At 40.8% G+C, this 16,083-nt stretch overlaps 1 protein-coding gene across 4 annotated transcripts; it reads left to right on the top strand.

Annotated features, from left to right (window-relative positions):
• The first annotated feature begins 2,947 nt into the window (after window positions 1-2,947).
• Window positions 2,948-14,556, top strand: RPS6KB1 (ribosomal protein S6 kinase B1). Of its 4 annotated transcripts, XM_041425240.1 has the most exons (14): window positions 2,971-3,113; window positions 3,695-3,815; window positions 4,135-4,203; window positions 4,600-4,747; window positions 5,366-5,423; window positions 5,731-5,831; window positions 6,701-6,791; window positions 6,993-7,083; window positions 7,376-7,483; window positions 7,780-7,842; window positions 8,588-8,665; window positions 9,961-10,068; window positions 10,615-10,727; window positions 11,218-14,556. In XM_041425240.1, exons 1-14 carry the CDS (start codon window positions 3,082-3,084, stop codon window positions 11,453-11,455), a joined length of 1,419 nt encoding a protein of 472 aa, XP_041281174.1. In that variant the 5' UTR covers window positions 2,971-3,081; the 3' UTR covers window positions 11,456-14,556. The 4 variants fall into 4 exon arrangements, 2 of the variants coding, with proteins under 2 accessions (XP_041281175.1, XP_041281174.1); XM_041425241.1 differs by lacking the exons at window positions 9,961-10,068; window positions 10,615-10,727; window positions 11,218-14,556 and adding an exon at window positions 9,775-9,947 and having other exon boundaries at window positions 2,948-3,113; XR_005954151.1 differs by lacking the exons at window positions 9,961-10,068; window positions 10,615-10,727; window positions 11,218-14,556 and having other exon boundaries at window positions 2,949-3,113; window positions 6,993-7,061; window positions 8,588-8,662.
• The last annotated feature ends 1,527 nt before the right edge of the window (window positions 14,557-16,083 follow it).

Below are 16,083 nucleotides of genomic sequence, written 5' to 3'. Positions count from 1 at the left end.
GAGGCCGCGGCCGTGCCCGGGCAGAGCCGGAGCCGAGCCCCAGCCGCCCCGGGACAGCCGCGGCCGGAGCGCGGGCAGCGCCGCGGCTCTCCCCGCGGAAATTCGGCGTCGGGATCGCGACACAAGCGCCGCAGCGGGGTTGTTTTTTTTATTATTATTTTTTTTAATGATCTCTGTATTGTCACATGCCCGGATGTCAGTGCAGGAGTGCCGATCTTTCTGCAGCGCTGTAAAGTCGCTGCTCTCGCGCCAAAATTGAAAGGCGAGGTTTGAAGTGCTGCGTTCGGCGGGTCAGCGCCGCTCGCTCTCCGGCTCTCCCGGCAGCGCAGCTGATGATGTGCAGTTTGCAGCTCGTGATGCTCGTCTGGATCCTGTCACAGCCTCAGGGGGATTTGATTGCATCATCTCTGTTTATGTTTTTCTAGGTCTTGTGTTGCTTTTGGATATTGTTTTGTAGATTAACCCTGTGCCGTTGCTCAAATTGCCACTACGTTTATTTTCTGCTCTTTAAATACTAATGACAGTCTTGGAGTCTTTGAGGTCATGGAATCACGGAACTATTTGGGTTGGAATGGATCTTAAAGATCATCTCAGGCCACGGGCAGGGACACCTTCTCCTGTCCCTGGTGGCTCCAAGCTCTGTCCTTGGACACTTCCTGGGATGAGGCAGCCACAGCTTCTCTGGGCACCCTGTGCCAGGGTCTCCCCACCCTCCCAAGGCAGATTTTCCCTCTAATATCTAATCTAAACCTCCGTGCTCTTTAGAAAGTCCCTTCCATGTTTGCTGTAGATCCCTCCAGGTACTTCCCTTGGGGAGATAAGCAGATATCACTCCACGGAACCTGCAGACATTGTTTTGACAGCTGAAGGCTTGAAAGCTTCTCAGCCTGCAGGAGAAGCTCTGTCTGTCACCTCAATAATCAATAAAACACTTGGCTTTAGAAAATGTTCCTTGCATCACCCTGTTAATGCTGCCAAGAACAGGTTCTGATCGAGGTGGCCAGAGAGTTGAGTTTGTTCTCTCTGGTGTTCCTGTAATTCAGTCCCAGGGAACAATGAAACCATTGTGGATTTTAAAACCTTGCCATGACTGACATCTCTGTGGACTTTGGCAACCTTGGTTGGTCTCAGGTGCCTTTTGGCAAACAGATAAGAAGGGTGAGAATGGGCTTGAGATGAAAACAAGAGCAAGGAGGGAGGGGAACATCGGGAATGTGTGAGGGGAACAGCATTCCATTCCAGTGGAAGTTGTCTCCACTGGGTGTGTGTCCTGCTAGGATCAGAGAGAGGATGCAGCCAGAGCAGTGCAGATCAAGGAAAGAGCAAGGGGGACACTCAGGACTGTGCTGTCAAAGTTCTGCTATTGGTCCCTGGTATCTCCCAAAAACTGTGAGGCCAGGGGGAGCCCAGGGAGCTCAGTTGTGGGTTTGAGTAGGCACAGCCATCCTGGAAAATCTAAAGCCTTGTTTGAAAGGAGTTTCCTCAAAAGCCATGTGGTTGTTTGCACTAATTATTATGGTGAAAAAAAACCCTCAGCCTTAATTTAGGTGTTTGTAATAAATGAAACAATGTATGGACTGAAGGGCTGGTGGCTTCCCACTGCTTTTCTTGTTGTGAAATGTGGAGGAACCCTGAAAAAATCCCAGAATGGTATCTGAAGTGACTTTTGGTTAAATTAACACTGAGAATGAAACCCAAAGTTCACAGGAGCAAGAGCAGCACGTAAACTTTGCCAGAGCCATTGGGTAACAGGAGGAGTTGCTCTGGGAACTGAGGGGTGTTTATTCTCTGGGTTGAATTCTTAAAAACTCATTTGTTGGCATCTAAGAGTGGGGTCAAGGGCAGCTCTAGTGGCTTTTATTGTGAAACATGTCAATAAGCTGGATTTCTCTAATAAATATCAACAGGAGGACATGAGCTGGCAGCTCTCTGAGCTGGAAACAAACCTGATCTTTTGGACTCCTTAATTGCCTGTGGTGTTAGCAGGTGGATCCAAGAGTTAAATTCCCCTTTAGGTCACCCAAAATAAACCAGCCTCTGTAAACTTTAACGTTGAAATGGTCTGGAAGCTGTTGAAAGTTCTGAGTTTTCTTTGGTTAGTGTTTTCACTTGGATAATATTTTAAAATGCACTCCTTGGCTTGGGCTGTTTTTTGCAGATCTCAGTGCTTTTCTTTTTCTTCTGCTTCTCTGAATTTCACAAGTCACTCAATATATTTATTTTCAGTCTGTAGGTCCCAGGCTGTTCACCACAAACTCACAGTTGTTATTTTGTGTCCATATTTCTGCAAAAAAGAATGTGACAGTACAGTCTGCAGCTCACTAGAAGCTTGCCCCTGACATTCTCTTTGCATTCATTCCAGCTGTCTGCTGCCTTTGCACTTCTTTAGCCATGCAGAGCCACAGTTAGAGGGAAGGGATCAGGTTAAAAATTCTTTGAGGAAAAGATCTCTTCAGATTTCAAGCTCATTCCTTAATGGTGACTGCTTCTGGTGCTGAAGTGCAGGAACTTCTTCAGTGCTGATTATTGGTCAGAAAATGTGTTTCACATCAGAGTAAAGCTGAATTCTTTCTTCACCATTGGGATTTCACTTACCAATGTAAAATAACAGAACCTTGTCAGTAGATTTTTAGTGCAGAGGAGTTCCAGTTCATCTGTTCACATAATCTTTATTATTGATCTGATTTGCATAGTGCTGCAATAGGACTCAAAAATTTCTGTGTAAGAGGAATTTTAAAGAAATTTGCAGTACCTTAACATTTTTCAAGTTCAGTTGGGGGTGTGAAATTGTACCTGTGATATTTGAGTGATTGAATAACAATGCAGCCAGGTAAGACAAGGGTTCCTGTGTCACTGTTTGAGACACATGGCAGTACTGTAAATCTGGCACAGAATTTAGTAGATTTTTTTGATCTTCTGCTGATAATTTTTTATTCCTGACCTATTTAATTATATAGAGATTTTGTCTTTTCAGACTTAAAAAGCTGTAAACCACATCAGTGCATTTGTTTTTAATGCTTTCCTTTTTCTAATTCATCTTTCTTCTACTCTTCTCATCCCCAGGGTCAATTAAGTGAGAGCATGGACCATGGAGGAGTTGGCCAGTATGACCTGTAAGTTGCTGCTAGAAAATATTCTGTATCATTCATACCCACCACAAATAACTTCTAATTTTGTTACATTGTTAAGGTAAAAAGAAATTTTTGTCGTTCTGGTTCCATTTTGAGTCATTTTTAGATGTTTCACTATTTCCTCACATAAAAATTTGTCAATTGTATCTTGAAATAAAATAATAATAATAAAAAGAATTCTGGTGAAAGCTGCTGTTTGTCTTTTGAGCCTTGTTTCTCCTAACAAATCTCTTGCCTTTGAATAATACTTGTAATATGGATATAACAATATAAAGAAATACCTGAGTCAGTTTGAGGTTTTCATCCTCTAAACGTAATTCTGGTGCAATGCAGAGATGTATTGTGCATTAAATTGAAGGGGTTTGAAGGAAATCTTGCTACTATAACTCCCCAAAATCTGCAGGCAACCTCTCAGTGCAAGGTGCAGCTTTGCACACAACAAACAATAATCCCTGGTGCTGGGAGCCACTGTTAACTCAGACACTTTCCAGGGACTCAATTCTTTTCATTTGCTCACTTCCCAGTACCAGGTAGACTCACAGCCTTGTTCTGCTTTTCTGCAGTGGGATGGAACATTGTGAAAAATTTGAGATTTCAGAGACCAGCGTGAACAGAGGCCCCGAGAAGATCCGCCCGGAGTGCTTCGAGCTGCTGCGCGTGCTGGGCAAAGGCGGCTACGGCAAGGTCAGCAGCCCCAGCAGCAACTCCCTCCCACCCTCAGGGTGCTCTGCTCTCATTCCCCCTCTCTGAAAAGTCCATTCTGCCAGAGGTGGAATGAGGCAGAAGCACCCCAAGGTTGGCACTGAGGTGCCTGGCAGAGCCTCACTGCTGGAAGCAGCAGGGAATGTCCCAGAGTCATTCTGCATCCAGTCTCTGCCTCTTGCCTCGTAGTTTGTGGGTGATCTCCTCTCTCTCTCTCTCTCTCTTGCACAACTTTGCTTTTTAGCTTGTGGCAGTTCATGCAGCTGAGATGTGTGATTGCCATTGTGTTGGTGTTGTTTAGGTGTTTCAAGTACGAAAAGTAACCGGAGCAAACACGGGGAAAATATTTGCCATGAAAGTTCTTAAAAAGGTAACCTGAATTTCACTGCTCTCTGAATCAAAAAAAATATAAATCTGTCCCTCCATTTTAGAATTATCTAATGATTTAATATACTTAAAAATAAGTTCTAGGATATATACAGTTTTTACTCAGATCCAGTTGCATTTAGAATTACACTTCAATTTTTCTGTCTGGGTAGTTCTCAGCAGCTCATTTAAATAGGTCAGGAGGTCCTTTCCAAGACAAATTATTGCTTGATTATATGAAATAAAGACTTAAAACTGTAAGAAAACTCTTATGTAGATAGCGTGGTGAAATGTAATTTTTTAATGTAGTGTTGTAATTTAATAAACTCAGAATTGAACTCTGTATAAAAGTCTTCCTTGTTTAGCATGTTCTGTGCTCACATATCCCTGCTTTTTGCAGGCAATGATTGTAAGGAATGCCAAGGATACAGCTCACACAAAAGCAGAGAGGAATATCCTGGAGGAAGTGAAACATCCCTTCATTGTAGACTTAATTTATGCCTTTCAGACTGGTGGAAAACTCTACCTCATCCTTGAGTATCTCAGTGGTCAGTATATGACATTCTTTTAGCTCCTTGGGGTCTTGCACAATCAAGAATTTGTGGTTCTTACCCTACAAGTAAAAGGCCAATTAATGATGGCTTGGTGTCTTAAAGCAGGTTGGTATTAAAAATACATAGAAGAACATGAATAAACGTTCTAATTCCATACAATAAAGAGGAATGAAATATAAACCAATTGTTTTTCATGACAGTACAGGAGAGAGGGGGTTTAAGACTTCTTTACATTAGATTTGTAATTTTTGTGTGTTTTGTGCAATCCTTCAGAGTTACCTGAGGGTTTAATCCTTGCAGGTTCTTTGTGACAGAAGAAAGTGTTACCCTTATTTCATGGTTAAGGAAACAGATACAGATTAGAAACAATTTTTTCAAGCTGCAACTACAAAAAACAGAGACAGAAATGCTCTTGTTTTTAAAATGCTGACTTCTGCAGGTTGCTGGAATCCTGAGGGTAACAGAACAGTGGCTCAGTTGTTTTTTTGTGAAACAGCCTGTTGTACAGCAGGCAAAAATACCTGTTTGCTTATAGTTTTCCTAGAAAATAGACTTTTGACTGACTTAAAATGATACTTTTAATTGAGTACAATCTATTTTTTCTCATGACAGGAGGAGAACTATTTATGCAGTTAGAGAGAGAAGGGATATTTATGGAAGACACAGCCTGGTAAGCAAAGCTATTTTTGTAAATTAATAGTTTGGGTTTTTTTTCCAAGTGCTTAAACTATATTTAACTACTCATTCATTTTAGAGGGTAGTGAAAGAGCAGTTCAGTGGGTCTGGGGAGGGTGTGCTGCCCTCACCAGTTTGTGCTGGTGGAACTCCAGTCTTACAACAGAGGAGGGTCCACTGCTGGCTGCTCAGTGAGGCTCTGTCCATAGGGCAGTGGTCAAGGTTTGGGGGTTGAAAACTGTGAAAGATATGCTTAAGATGCTCTGCATGATTGAATATGTGTGATTTTTGTTCCCTTTCAGCTTTTACTTGGCAGAAATCTCCATGGCACTGGGGCACTTGCATCAAAAAGGAATCATCTACCGGGATCTGAAGCCAGAGAATATCATGCTTAATCACCAAGGTAGAGCTCTAGTCATGAGTCAGGCTGCCAGTCCTTTGAAAACAATTCTCCCAAAGGCCACAGCACCTCAATTCTAGGTGATCTCCTTAGAACAGTGGCAGGGCTGTACAACTCCTGGGATAAGTGAAGAGCTGCCAGAGCTAATTGTCCTCAAACACAGCTTCCTTGGTTTAACAGGCCACAGCAAGCTCAAGTTCCATGGACCCAGGCATATTTTGAGTGGTTTATCTGCCATTTCTGCACCTCTGGATTTTTTTTTTTCTTCTGCTGGATCATTGTGAAGTAGAACCTGTGGCATTTTTGTCAATGGGGATGACTGATGGTAGCAAAGGCACTTTGGGTAGGATGCCAGATCATCTGTGGCTGAAATGACTTAGCCAGCAGCTGACACTTCCCACTGACAGCAGTTTCAGTTCCTGATTGCACTGTTCCAGTGACTGTGACACTGATTAGTCTGGCAATCTGTACCACCCAGGATTTTCATGTTTTCCTAAATAACGTGTTTACTTAGTCTGAGTCTTCATACTGAATTATTCAGGGCACTTCACAGTTTAAGACTGTTCTGTGAATTTTGAAGCAGGCAGTAAAATTCAGTAACCTACTTTTTTAGCTAAATGATGCTCTACAGTCTTTATGTTTAAATACATTTGTCTGTATTTGAATAAGTTTGGGTAGTTTGTCAAGTGGCAGCACTTGGTTTTCTCTGTAAGTGTGATTACCTTGTTCTGTTTTATAGCTGCGTTGCTTTTTCACACCATATGTGGAAGTAATTCAGAGTAATTACATACCCATGTTAAAAACTCCTAATTTTTCTCAGTGTTACTTCTACAAATGGTAGCATTCTGACAATCTGATCTATTTAATTTCAGGTCATGTAAAACTGACTGACTTCGGGTTATGTAAAGAATCCATTCATGATGGAACAGTCACACACACATTCTGTGGAACAATTGAATACATGTGAGCTGCACGATGAAATACAAAAGTATTGCTCTGCTCTGGGGGTAATGCCTGTGGTTTGCCTTTTTTAACTGGTGGTTCATATGTTCAGTCACTTAGGACAACTTTACTTGATAAATGGGGTTTTGTTTGAAAACAGCAGTCACAATTAATATTAAGCTCATTAAAACACTTCTGTATTTTTGATTTTTCTGCTTATAGGGCCCCTGAAATCTTGATGAGGAGTGGGCATAACCGTGCTGTGGACTGGTGGAGTTTGGGGGCATTAATGTATGACATGCTGACTGGAGCAGTAGGTGCACAGTTATAATTGCATGTATTTCCCTCTGTAGCTTTTCTGCTTCCCTGTACCCTCTCTCAGCTGCATGTATAAATACATATATTATACATATACACACTGCAAGTAAGAAAGAACCAAAATCCAGCTCTCAAGTTTGACTACAGACATGAGCTGCTTTTGTCCAAACAGTGCTTATTTGCAGTAATTTTACCTGCTTTATAAATGACTGAAGTGAGTTCTGTGTACACAAATTAAAGATCTCAACAAGTCCTGTTTTCCCTCCTTTCTCAATGGTGCTTTCCAGCCTCCTTTCACTGGGGAGAACAGAAAGAAAACAATTGACAAGATTCTCAAGTGTAAACTCAACTTGCCTCCCTACCTCACACAAGAAGCCAGAGATCTGCTTAAAAAGGTAGAATTTTAATGATTGTTAGTACTGCACATGTATGTAGAAAATAGAAATATAATGATACCACTGTGGCTGTTCAGTTCAAGCTTGATTTGTTACTGATTAAGTCACTTTTTTGCTGAGTGGTACAGAAAGTGATTTCCCTTGAAAATACAACTGTTTTCAAGTGAATGCAGATTTTCCTGACTGTTCTGTATTCATTCTGCACAGTACTCATTGAAGTGATGATTCATGGCAGAACTAGTCTGGTTATAACAACATAACTAATTCTGCTTTTTTGGCTGTTATTTCTCATCAAGCTGCTAAAAAGAAATGCTGCCTCACGTCTAGGAGCTGGTCCTGGAGATGCTGGAGAAGTTCAGGTAACTGGAACTTAACTTGAGACTTCTTGAATGACCTCATTGAAAATAAAACAGCTTTGAAGGTACCTCAGGGAAGGAGAGTGTCTGTCTTGAAGGGTAATGAGCAGAAAGGCAGCCACATGTGACAGCTCATCAAAACCTGAAGTCTTTAAAGGTTAACAAAAGCTGCTGTCTGGCTATTAGATGATTTGAGATTTGGAAAATAACTTCTACTCTTTAGCTCTGTCTTGCAGTAGATCTTTTCAAGTAATTGCACAATGCTAGTTGTGCAGCCCTGGAAGGGTGAGGATACTCTCAGCAGTCTGATGAAAACCTTGCCAACCCTGTATTAGTGCAGCTCCCTGAAGGGACAAGTGTAGCATTCCAGCTTGACTTTGTTTTTGTGGTGATACTGTCAAGTATTAGAGAGTCCTCCATATTTCAGAGTTCTGATAATTTGTCATTAATGCAGTGTTTTGTCATGGTTTAACTTCTGAAGTTAGAAAATGCAGAGGTATTTTGCATGTAAACTGGCTTTTTCTGACACTTCCAAGGAAATGGGGACGTGTGTCTGACTTGGAGGTGTGATCACAATTCTCAACTCTTCCAGCCACTCCGAGATAGTGCTGCAGAATATTCTACACTAGACCAAACGTGATTTTGGAGAGAAAGAGCCCAGAGAAAGGGTGTGGATAGATGTTAATGGTGAAGCTGTGGGCTCTGTGCCCTGGGGCGGGTGCTGACTGTGCTGTTGTCCCTCCTGCAGGCTCACGCCTTCTTCAGACACATCAACTGGGACGAGCTGCTGGCACGAAAGGTGGAACCTCCTTTTAAACCCTTATTGGTATGTACTGGGATTGCTGGGAGAGAGATATCCCTGTGTGCCTTTAGCAAAGCTCTTAATAAAACTGAGAAACATTCACTGGAGTGCCACTGCTTCCTGGTACTTGAGTTGTATCAACTCAGGGGACAGATTGACCCTCAATTAAAGCTGGCAGATCTGATCTAGCACCTGATCTGCTTCAGTCTGAATTCCTCCTGCTTCTGACCCATAGGTTAAACAGACCTGCAAGTGCAGTTCACTCTGAGATCAGCTTCTAAACCCTCTACAGTAAGTCAGTACTTGGTTTCAACTAGATAGAGTTGCTAAGCAAAAGTAAATGAAATCACCTAATTAAGCATTTTCTGTGTTTGCTTATTAATCTTTAAAATGCATCTTGTGCATTATAAGCAGTAGTTAGAGTTTACCTCAAACAGTGATGTGATGAAGAAGTTTTTATTATCCCATCTTACATTTGGATGGTGTCTGTTTTTCCCTCTGGGTACAATCAGCTCCAGCAGCTGTGGGTATTGCCACCTCTGTAATTCCCAGCTACTAAAATTCTCACCTAAAACTGGCTTAAGCATCACTAATGTCAAGCATTCTACAGCATGGGGACTCCAGACCTTTTTCCCCTCAAAAGGACTCAAGACTGATATTTCCAATACTTATCTGAAGGAGGTTTTGGGTTTTTCTGTTAGTAGCCATTTTGTGGAAGTTTCTTGTATAAACCAGATGGTTTTTCAAATTGTGTTGTGGTTGCATGAAGACCTGCTGCCTTTCCAGTGACACATGGGAATAAAGAAGGGATTTTGGAATTACTGCTCTTCTTTAAGCATATAAAACAATATTCCTCATAATCACTTATTCCAGAGTTGTCCTCCATCCCTCAGACTATAAACACTTCTGTATCTGCAAAAACATGACAAAACTATCTGGAGAGGCCTCCAAAAACTAAATAGTTGCAACTGTTCTATACTGGTTGTGACAAGGGCTAAACTTGCAAGAAACTGGCATTGTATTTCTAAAAGTTTTTGTTTGTAATTTTAGATTTTTTTTTTAAGGCATCTTTTTAATTCGTGTTCCTTTTTGATCCATAATTTTTGCCCCTCCCCCTTGCCTTTATTTCTCAGTGTCAGTGCCCATAGTGACCTCCCACTGGCAGCGACAGGATTCCGACACCACTCCAGGGTTTTCCTCCAGCAGAGCTCTGCCAAAAACCCATGGAATGAACTCCATCCAGAGGCTGCACTGCTCACCGCTGAGCCATTTGGTTGATATCTGTAATATAAACCCTTAATCATTTTGTTTTTGCAAAGCAATCTGAAGAGGATGTGAGCCAGTTTGATTCAAAGTTTACACGTCAGACACCTGTTGATAGCCCAGATGACTCAACTCTCAGTGAAAGTGCCAACCAGGTCTTTCTGGTGAGTGAGCAGGGACAAGTGAGGAGTGACTGTGGAGTGGGAGGTTTGCTGCTGGAAATGGGGACTAAATCCATTCTATTGACTCCTTGAAGCAAACTGTCATAACTAAACCCAAATCCTGTAACAGGTTTGAAATGTTTAAAGGGTTTGAAGATACTTTGGTTATTGCTGACGTTGTCTTTATCCAGCAGCCAACAAACAGTGCTGCCCTTGTGGAATGTCAGCATTCTGATTCAGAGTTGCACTGTGAGCCCTGCACATGGCACTGCTTTCAGAGCCATGCAGAGACAACAATGGCCAGTCCAGAGAGCAAAACTAATTAATTTGAGTGTGTCTGTGGGAATCTGTGATCTGAGGAGAAATAGCTGGGGTGTAGCAACTTCTTAAAGTCCCACTGTTCGCTTCAAGGAGTGAATAAGAGTTCGTCTGTCTACACTGACTCTTCTTTTTATAATTTTCCTGTAATAATCAGATTTTCATAATACTGCAAGTGATCCTGAGTGCATCCTTGCCTGTGAGTTGCAGTGCCCTTTTCCTGTTTTGCAGGGTTTTACGTATGTGGCTCCATCTGTACTTGAAAGCGTAAAAGAGAAATTTTCTTTTGAACCAAAAATTCGATCACCTCGCAGATTCATAGGTAGCCCTAGGACACCAGTCAGGTACTTCATCTTCTTCTTCTTTTTTTTGTAATACACTTTTTGACAAGTAGTTGAAGCACTAGAAATAAAAAATACAGCCTTGCTTCTGAGTAAGCCCAGCACTTCCATTAGAAGTGATTCTGTTTTATAAACCACATTATTAAAGACAAATCTGTGGTGCTGGGCAGCACATGAAGTTCTAATTTGTTGCTTTTCAGTGCTGATACAGCCTCAGTGGTGACTTTGATACAGCTAAAACTGTTTCAGAACACCCTAAGCACTAAAGAACTGTGTTAGTACAGAAAAATCCTTCTGCTATCACCTCAGAATGAGAGATTTTCACAAGAGGCTGTGGTAGAAGCCAGACATGGAAATTTCTCAAACTCCTGGAAGTGGAACAAAGAATTAGAATTGCTTCTCCATAGGCATTTGAGAGCAGCTTCCTGCAGAGTAAGGGAAGACCTTGGTGCTGTGTACGTGTCTCTGATTTTCTGTATTTCTTGTTTTAAAGCCCTGTAAAGTTTTCCCCTGGGGAATTTTGGGGAAGAGGTGCTTCTGCCGGCGCATCCAACACCCAGCCACCTGTGGAATACCCGATGGAGACAAGTGGAATAGAACAAATGGATGTGACAGTCTGTGGAGAGGCTTCAGCACCACTTCCAATCCGGCAACCAAACTCTGGGCCCTACAAAAAACAGGCTTTCCCCATGATTTCCAAACGGCCGGAGCACTTGCGCATGAATCTATGACAGCACCATCTCTGGAAGCCTTGCCAGGTGCAAAAGCAAGGATGGACGTGAGCCCCCTTGAGGCTGAAATTGGAGGGCTTGTTTGGTTTACTTTGAAAAAGTGACAGTATCAAAGAATCGGTCATTGCACAGAGAGACTTGGAAAGCAAAGAAAAACGGATTTTTTTTTTTTCCCGTCAATCAATGGTGCATAAAAAAAAACAAACAAACTTTAGCAAATGGTATTGCAGAACTCTAGGCACATCATCTTACTGATTCCAGTGACATCTTCTCACCTTATCAAGGATCTTTCAGCTTGAGAGCTCGAAACTGACAGTATTAAGGGGCAGGATGTTGCTTCAGAATCACTGGTGTAGTCGTGAATGTGTCGAGGAGGGTTGGCCCTTTCACTAGGCAGAGTTTGGAATGCCTGCAGGCTTGCAGCTGAGGGGTAATTAGCATGCAAGCTTCGTTAAGCGGTTCCCTACAATGGGGTGGAATCAAAGAGGAAAGCTAAACTTAATTGGTGTTTCACATTCAAAACATAATGAGTTTTTTTTATATATATATATAAAAAAATATATATTTTTCAAATAGATTTTTTGATTCAGCTCATTATGGAAAGTATCCCAAAATGAAAAAGGCAAACTTAATTGGTTGCTGTGAAGAAAGTTCAAGGCTCTAGTTCTGATTCTCCTCCTCGTGAACCAACCAATCAATAAATGAATCACTCACTGACCAGCCTGGCAGTGTGGGGTGGGAGACAACTGTTTCTCTGCTTCCCCAGCTGAAATCCCTGTTTGTTCCTGCAAAGACAAATGGATCTAATCAAACAGCACTGCTGCTATGTTCTAGGCTTAACTGGAAGCCATGGGCTCACACATGTCCTGCTTATTTCATGCCTGTCCTCAGCAGACATTTCACTGGGAAACATCACTTTTGTACACGCTGGGCCTCAGCTGGGCACAGCTTGGCAGCTCAGATTCTTACCCACAGAGAGGTCAACAGTGAGCAGAACACAAGGTCAGTAGAAATCTCTAGGAAGTACCACAGGAAACACAGACAAATCCTCCAGAGTATAAGGAAATAAATATTTTTGTAACCAGTGGGTAAGAATTTGAGGATTTTTAAAATTATTATTAATGAAATTTTGCTTATGGTAGTTTCCTGCCATTATACATTTCTAAATTTATCAACATTTTTTTTTTCTATGCTGGGGCAATAAATTTGCTGATTGTATGAGAAAAGTGTTCAATGGCCTTTCAGTGAATGTCTTCCACAGTGGGTCAGAACTTTAGCAAAACTTTAATTTAGCAAACATGTTCTTAAGGACACTATTTATGTTTTTAAAATTGTCACGATCTGTACAACTGACTTACAGGTACAAAGAATAAAATAAAGGTAAAACTTTACCTTACTTTAAATACTTCCTGCCTTAAAGAGAAAGCATTTCCATGAACATAGCTGGTGAAAGGGTTAATATCTGCAGAGCTTTACCCTAGAGTTAGAGTGTGGGTGGTGTGTGCGTGTGTGTGGAGATGATCATGCAGCTGCATACAAGTCCTGTCACTTTTTGCCTGCCACACGTTGCATTATCTTTTAGTCAAACTGTGCAAAGTCTACTTCTGGTGTTTCACAACAGTAGGGATTTTTTTATTCTAGATTCTGCTTACTCTGTGGATACTGAATCTTTTTGAGCCATAGGATCCAAGCCATAAAACTCTCTGTAAGCATTGAATCCAGTCACAGTGCTCTTTGCTGAAGCTGGCAAGGCAGAAGGATTCAGCGATACCTTGATGCTAACAAAGAAGCAACACACAAAAATGGTTATGATTGAGCAAAAATTAGGGTTTTGTTGTTTTTTTTTTTAACTTCCTGATAAGCCTTTTCTTGAAAAATATAGATTTTTTTTTTTTTTTTTTTTTTAGTTTTAGCAGGAAAATCAAGTTACCTTACAGTGACATACTGGAGGATTGCCATTGTTCAGTTGGTGACGTGGCCACGGGTGATTTGGTGGAACCAAAATCCAGGAGTGTTTGCACTGGGCCTGTCTGCAAACACACAGCACCTGGACTTTCCTGACAATTCACTGAGGATAAAGGAACTTGGTTGAAAAACAAAAAAAAAAAGAACTTTTTAGAGGCAGATCTCTCTTGGTCCTAGTTACAGCTAACAGTTGCTTTTTGCTTGGCTGGATAGAATTGTCCAGTGGAATTAAAGGTTTAATGGCTGGCAAGAATGGCAAGAGTTGTTTGTCTGAGTTCACTGATCAATCACAAACCCAACCCATTGGTTTTCCAAGGAAATTCCATGTACTGTCAATGTTTCAGCCCGTAGATTGTAAGTTGAATTCCCTACCATAACTGTGAAACTTTGGGAGTGTGACTCAGACAGCAAGCACACACTATGCAATATGGTTTATCCTGTATTTATTTGTAAAAATATCAGACATAGATCCTCTATATATATATATAATAGTGTCAAAATTACTAGTTGTGAACTAAGGGGAGTGGAGTTCTAGCTCCTGTCTGGCTATTTCAGATAAGTGCAGAATGCATTGAATATTGGAGAGCTTAACAAGTGCTTTCTTTTGTTCATTTAAAAATGTCTTAAATTTTTCATTAGAGTATAGAATCTTATTTTTTTTATTTTGTACAAGCTGCGCTTTTTTAATTATAATCACTGAAAAATTCACTATAATTTGATTTTATAGGATTTTTGTAGCATTACAAAAGTATAGTAAAACTGAGGTTAATACCTGTTGTGGCTAACCATATAAAAGTATTAAATCTTAAACTTGAACAAAAGTCATATTTTTTTTTACTAGATGTTAAATAGGGAAATATTTTGTTCTGCAGGTCATTACCAGAAAAGGTTTCTAGGTCAGCTGTGTTACCAGCAGTTTTTCTTTTTCCCATTTGATGCAGAAACTATTCTGGTAGAAGATATTCAGAATTCCATCATTTTTCTCTGTGGGAGTGATGCATACATTTGACGCCATTCGTGTACTAAATTGTAATTTTGGGAATGCTGGAATAATTCCTACCAAGACTGTCTTAATTGTGCCATCTGACATTTGAATGTCATCCTGGTATTAGCTCATAATAAAAGATAAAAATCAACGAGTCAATTGTTCTTTTGAATATCCCTTTTTTTTTTTTTTTTTGCAGTGCTGTTTAAAAGCTGAACTGCTGGAGAACATTTCATATTTGAGTCCACTCTGAGTGTACAGTTGAAGTTTATTTTGGGTCTGTTCTCTTTTCAGTATTAACTCCCAACCTGCTCTCAGTGTTAATCAAAAAGTGCATCAAACATTGAGGAGGCTGTTCTGGTTTTAGGGCAGATGTTTGGGTTTGGTTGGTTTGTTTAAATGCTGTCTCTGCAGCAGGCTCGTTGCTGTTTCATTTTCCCAGTTTAGTTTATCCAAAGGAGAAATCATTAAGAACAAAGCAAATTACTTGAATATTTTTCCTGCAAATCCTTGTGTGCAGGTCCCATATATGAACTTCTCCAGTTGCTCTTTTCTAGACTAAATCCATCTGTAGCTGTCTGCAAAAACACCCTTGAGCTGCCTTAGCAGAAACAAAGGTAATCCCTGTCCTGGTTTTCATCTCTCACAGTTTACTGCAGCTAAATATCCTCAAGAGCTTATTTAAATAAGGTGGATGTGAATAGCAACTAAATGCAAATTTAAACATATGTTTAACACATATGTTAATCCAAGTGACCTATTTGTTTTTATTTTAGGAAGTAGGTAGGCCCTAAGAATAACAGGAAATGTAAATCCTTGTCTTTCCTGAGAGCTTTGATGGGAAATGGAGGAGGAATTCCCTCAGAACTTAAAGACCCAAGAGAGGCTCCTTCTGGTACTTTCCCCTGGGTTCTTGGGCTCTTAAAAAGTGGCTGTTGATTGTCCTTTGTCACCTTGTGTGTCCCTGCAGACTCAGAGCTGCTGGTGTCTGTGGCCCTGGGTCACAGAGGATGCCATTCCTGGATGTCACTCACTCCCTTTTTCCCCTGTCTGTAACTAAGATGAGAATGACTTGTTTGATTGATGAAGTGTAAATCTAAACCAGCTGACCAACATCTCTTTTTTTATTCTTGGTTTTTTAATAAAACATGTTAGCATTACTGGGTTTTGGATAGAAAAATCAACAGAAGGAGAGAAAGAAGAGAAATTGTTCCCTGGTCCCCGTTTTTGACCTGTCTCCACACTTGCTGCAGTTGTTACTACAATGGTGTAGCCAAAGACCAAAGGATCAGGGCTGATTGAAAGCACCAACACTTTCTTGTGCTCCCTAAAATAATCTTGAGCTTTACAGGCCAGATGTAATGATATTTCTTAGCTTGAATTTTCCATCTCATTAGATCTTTATTCTGAATACTGCATTCTGCCCTTGGAGCAGGGTGAATACCTTTAGGATATTCAAGTGTTTCACTTTCTTATTGTTTGTCCTGAATTTACAAATTTCCTAAATGTCTTCAGGCAAGAGAAGCTCAAGTTAATGGTAACTAAATGTAAGTTTCCTGTAACAGAATCATTTATGTTTTCAGTCTCATCTGAATAGCAAAGTGAAAAAAGAAAATCAGGGAAGAAAGTGAGGTTACACAGAAGTTAGTGCTGGAAATAACATAAAAAATCATGAATA

This window comes from Onychostruthus taczanowskii, unplaced genomic scaffold (assembly GCF_017590055.1).
Source record: "Onychostruthus taczanowskii isolate IOZ18803 unplaced genomic scaffold, ASM1759005v1 scaffold89, whole genome shotgun sequence".
Taxonomy (NCBI): domain Eukaryota; kingdom Metazoa; phylum Chordata; class Aves; order Passeriformes; family Passeridae; genus Onychostruthus; species Onychostruthus taczanowskii.
The sequence above is the reverse complement of the archived record's forward strand: the minus strand, read 5'-3'. Positions and strand labels throughout refer to the sequence as shown.

Excerpts from the sequence above, each read along its gene's own strand:
- RPS6KB1 (XM_041425240.1), top strand. The coding sequence starts at position 3,082 with ATGGACCATGGAGGAGTTGGCCAGTATGACCT. Across the intron at positions 4,748-5,365 it reads CATCCTTGAGTATCTCAGTG|GAGGAGAACTATTTATGCAG; the intron begins GTCAGTATATGA and ends TTCTCATGACAG. Across the intron at positions 7,843-8,587 it reads GAGATGCTGGAGAAGTTCAG|GCTCACGCCTTCTTCAGACA; the intron begins GTAACTGGAACT and ends TCCCTCCTGCAG.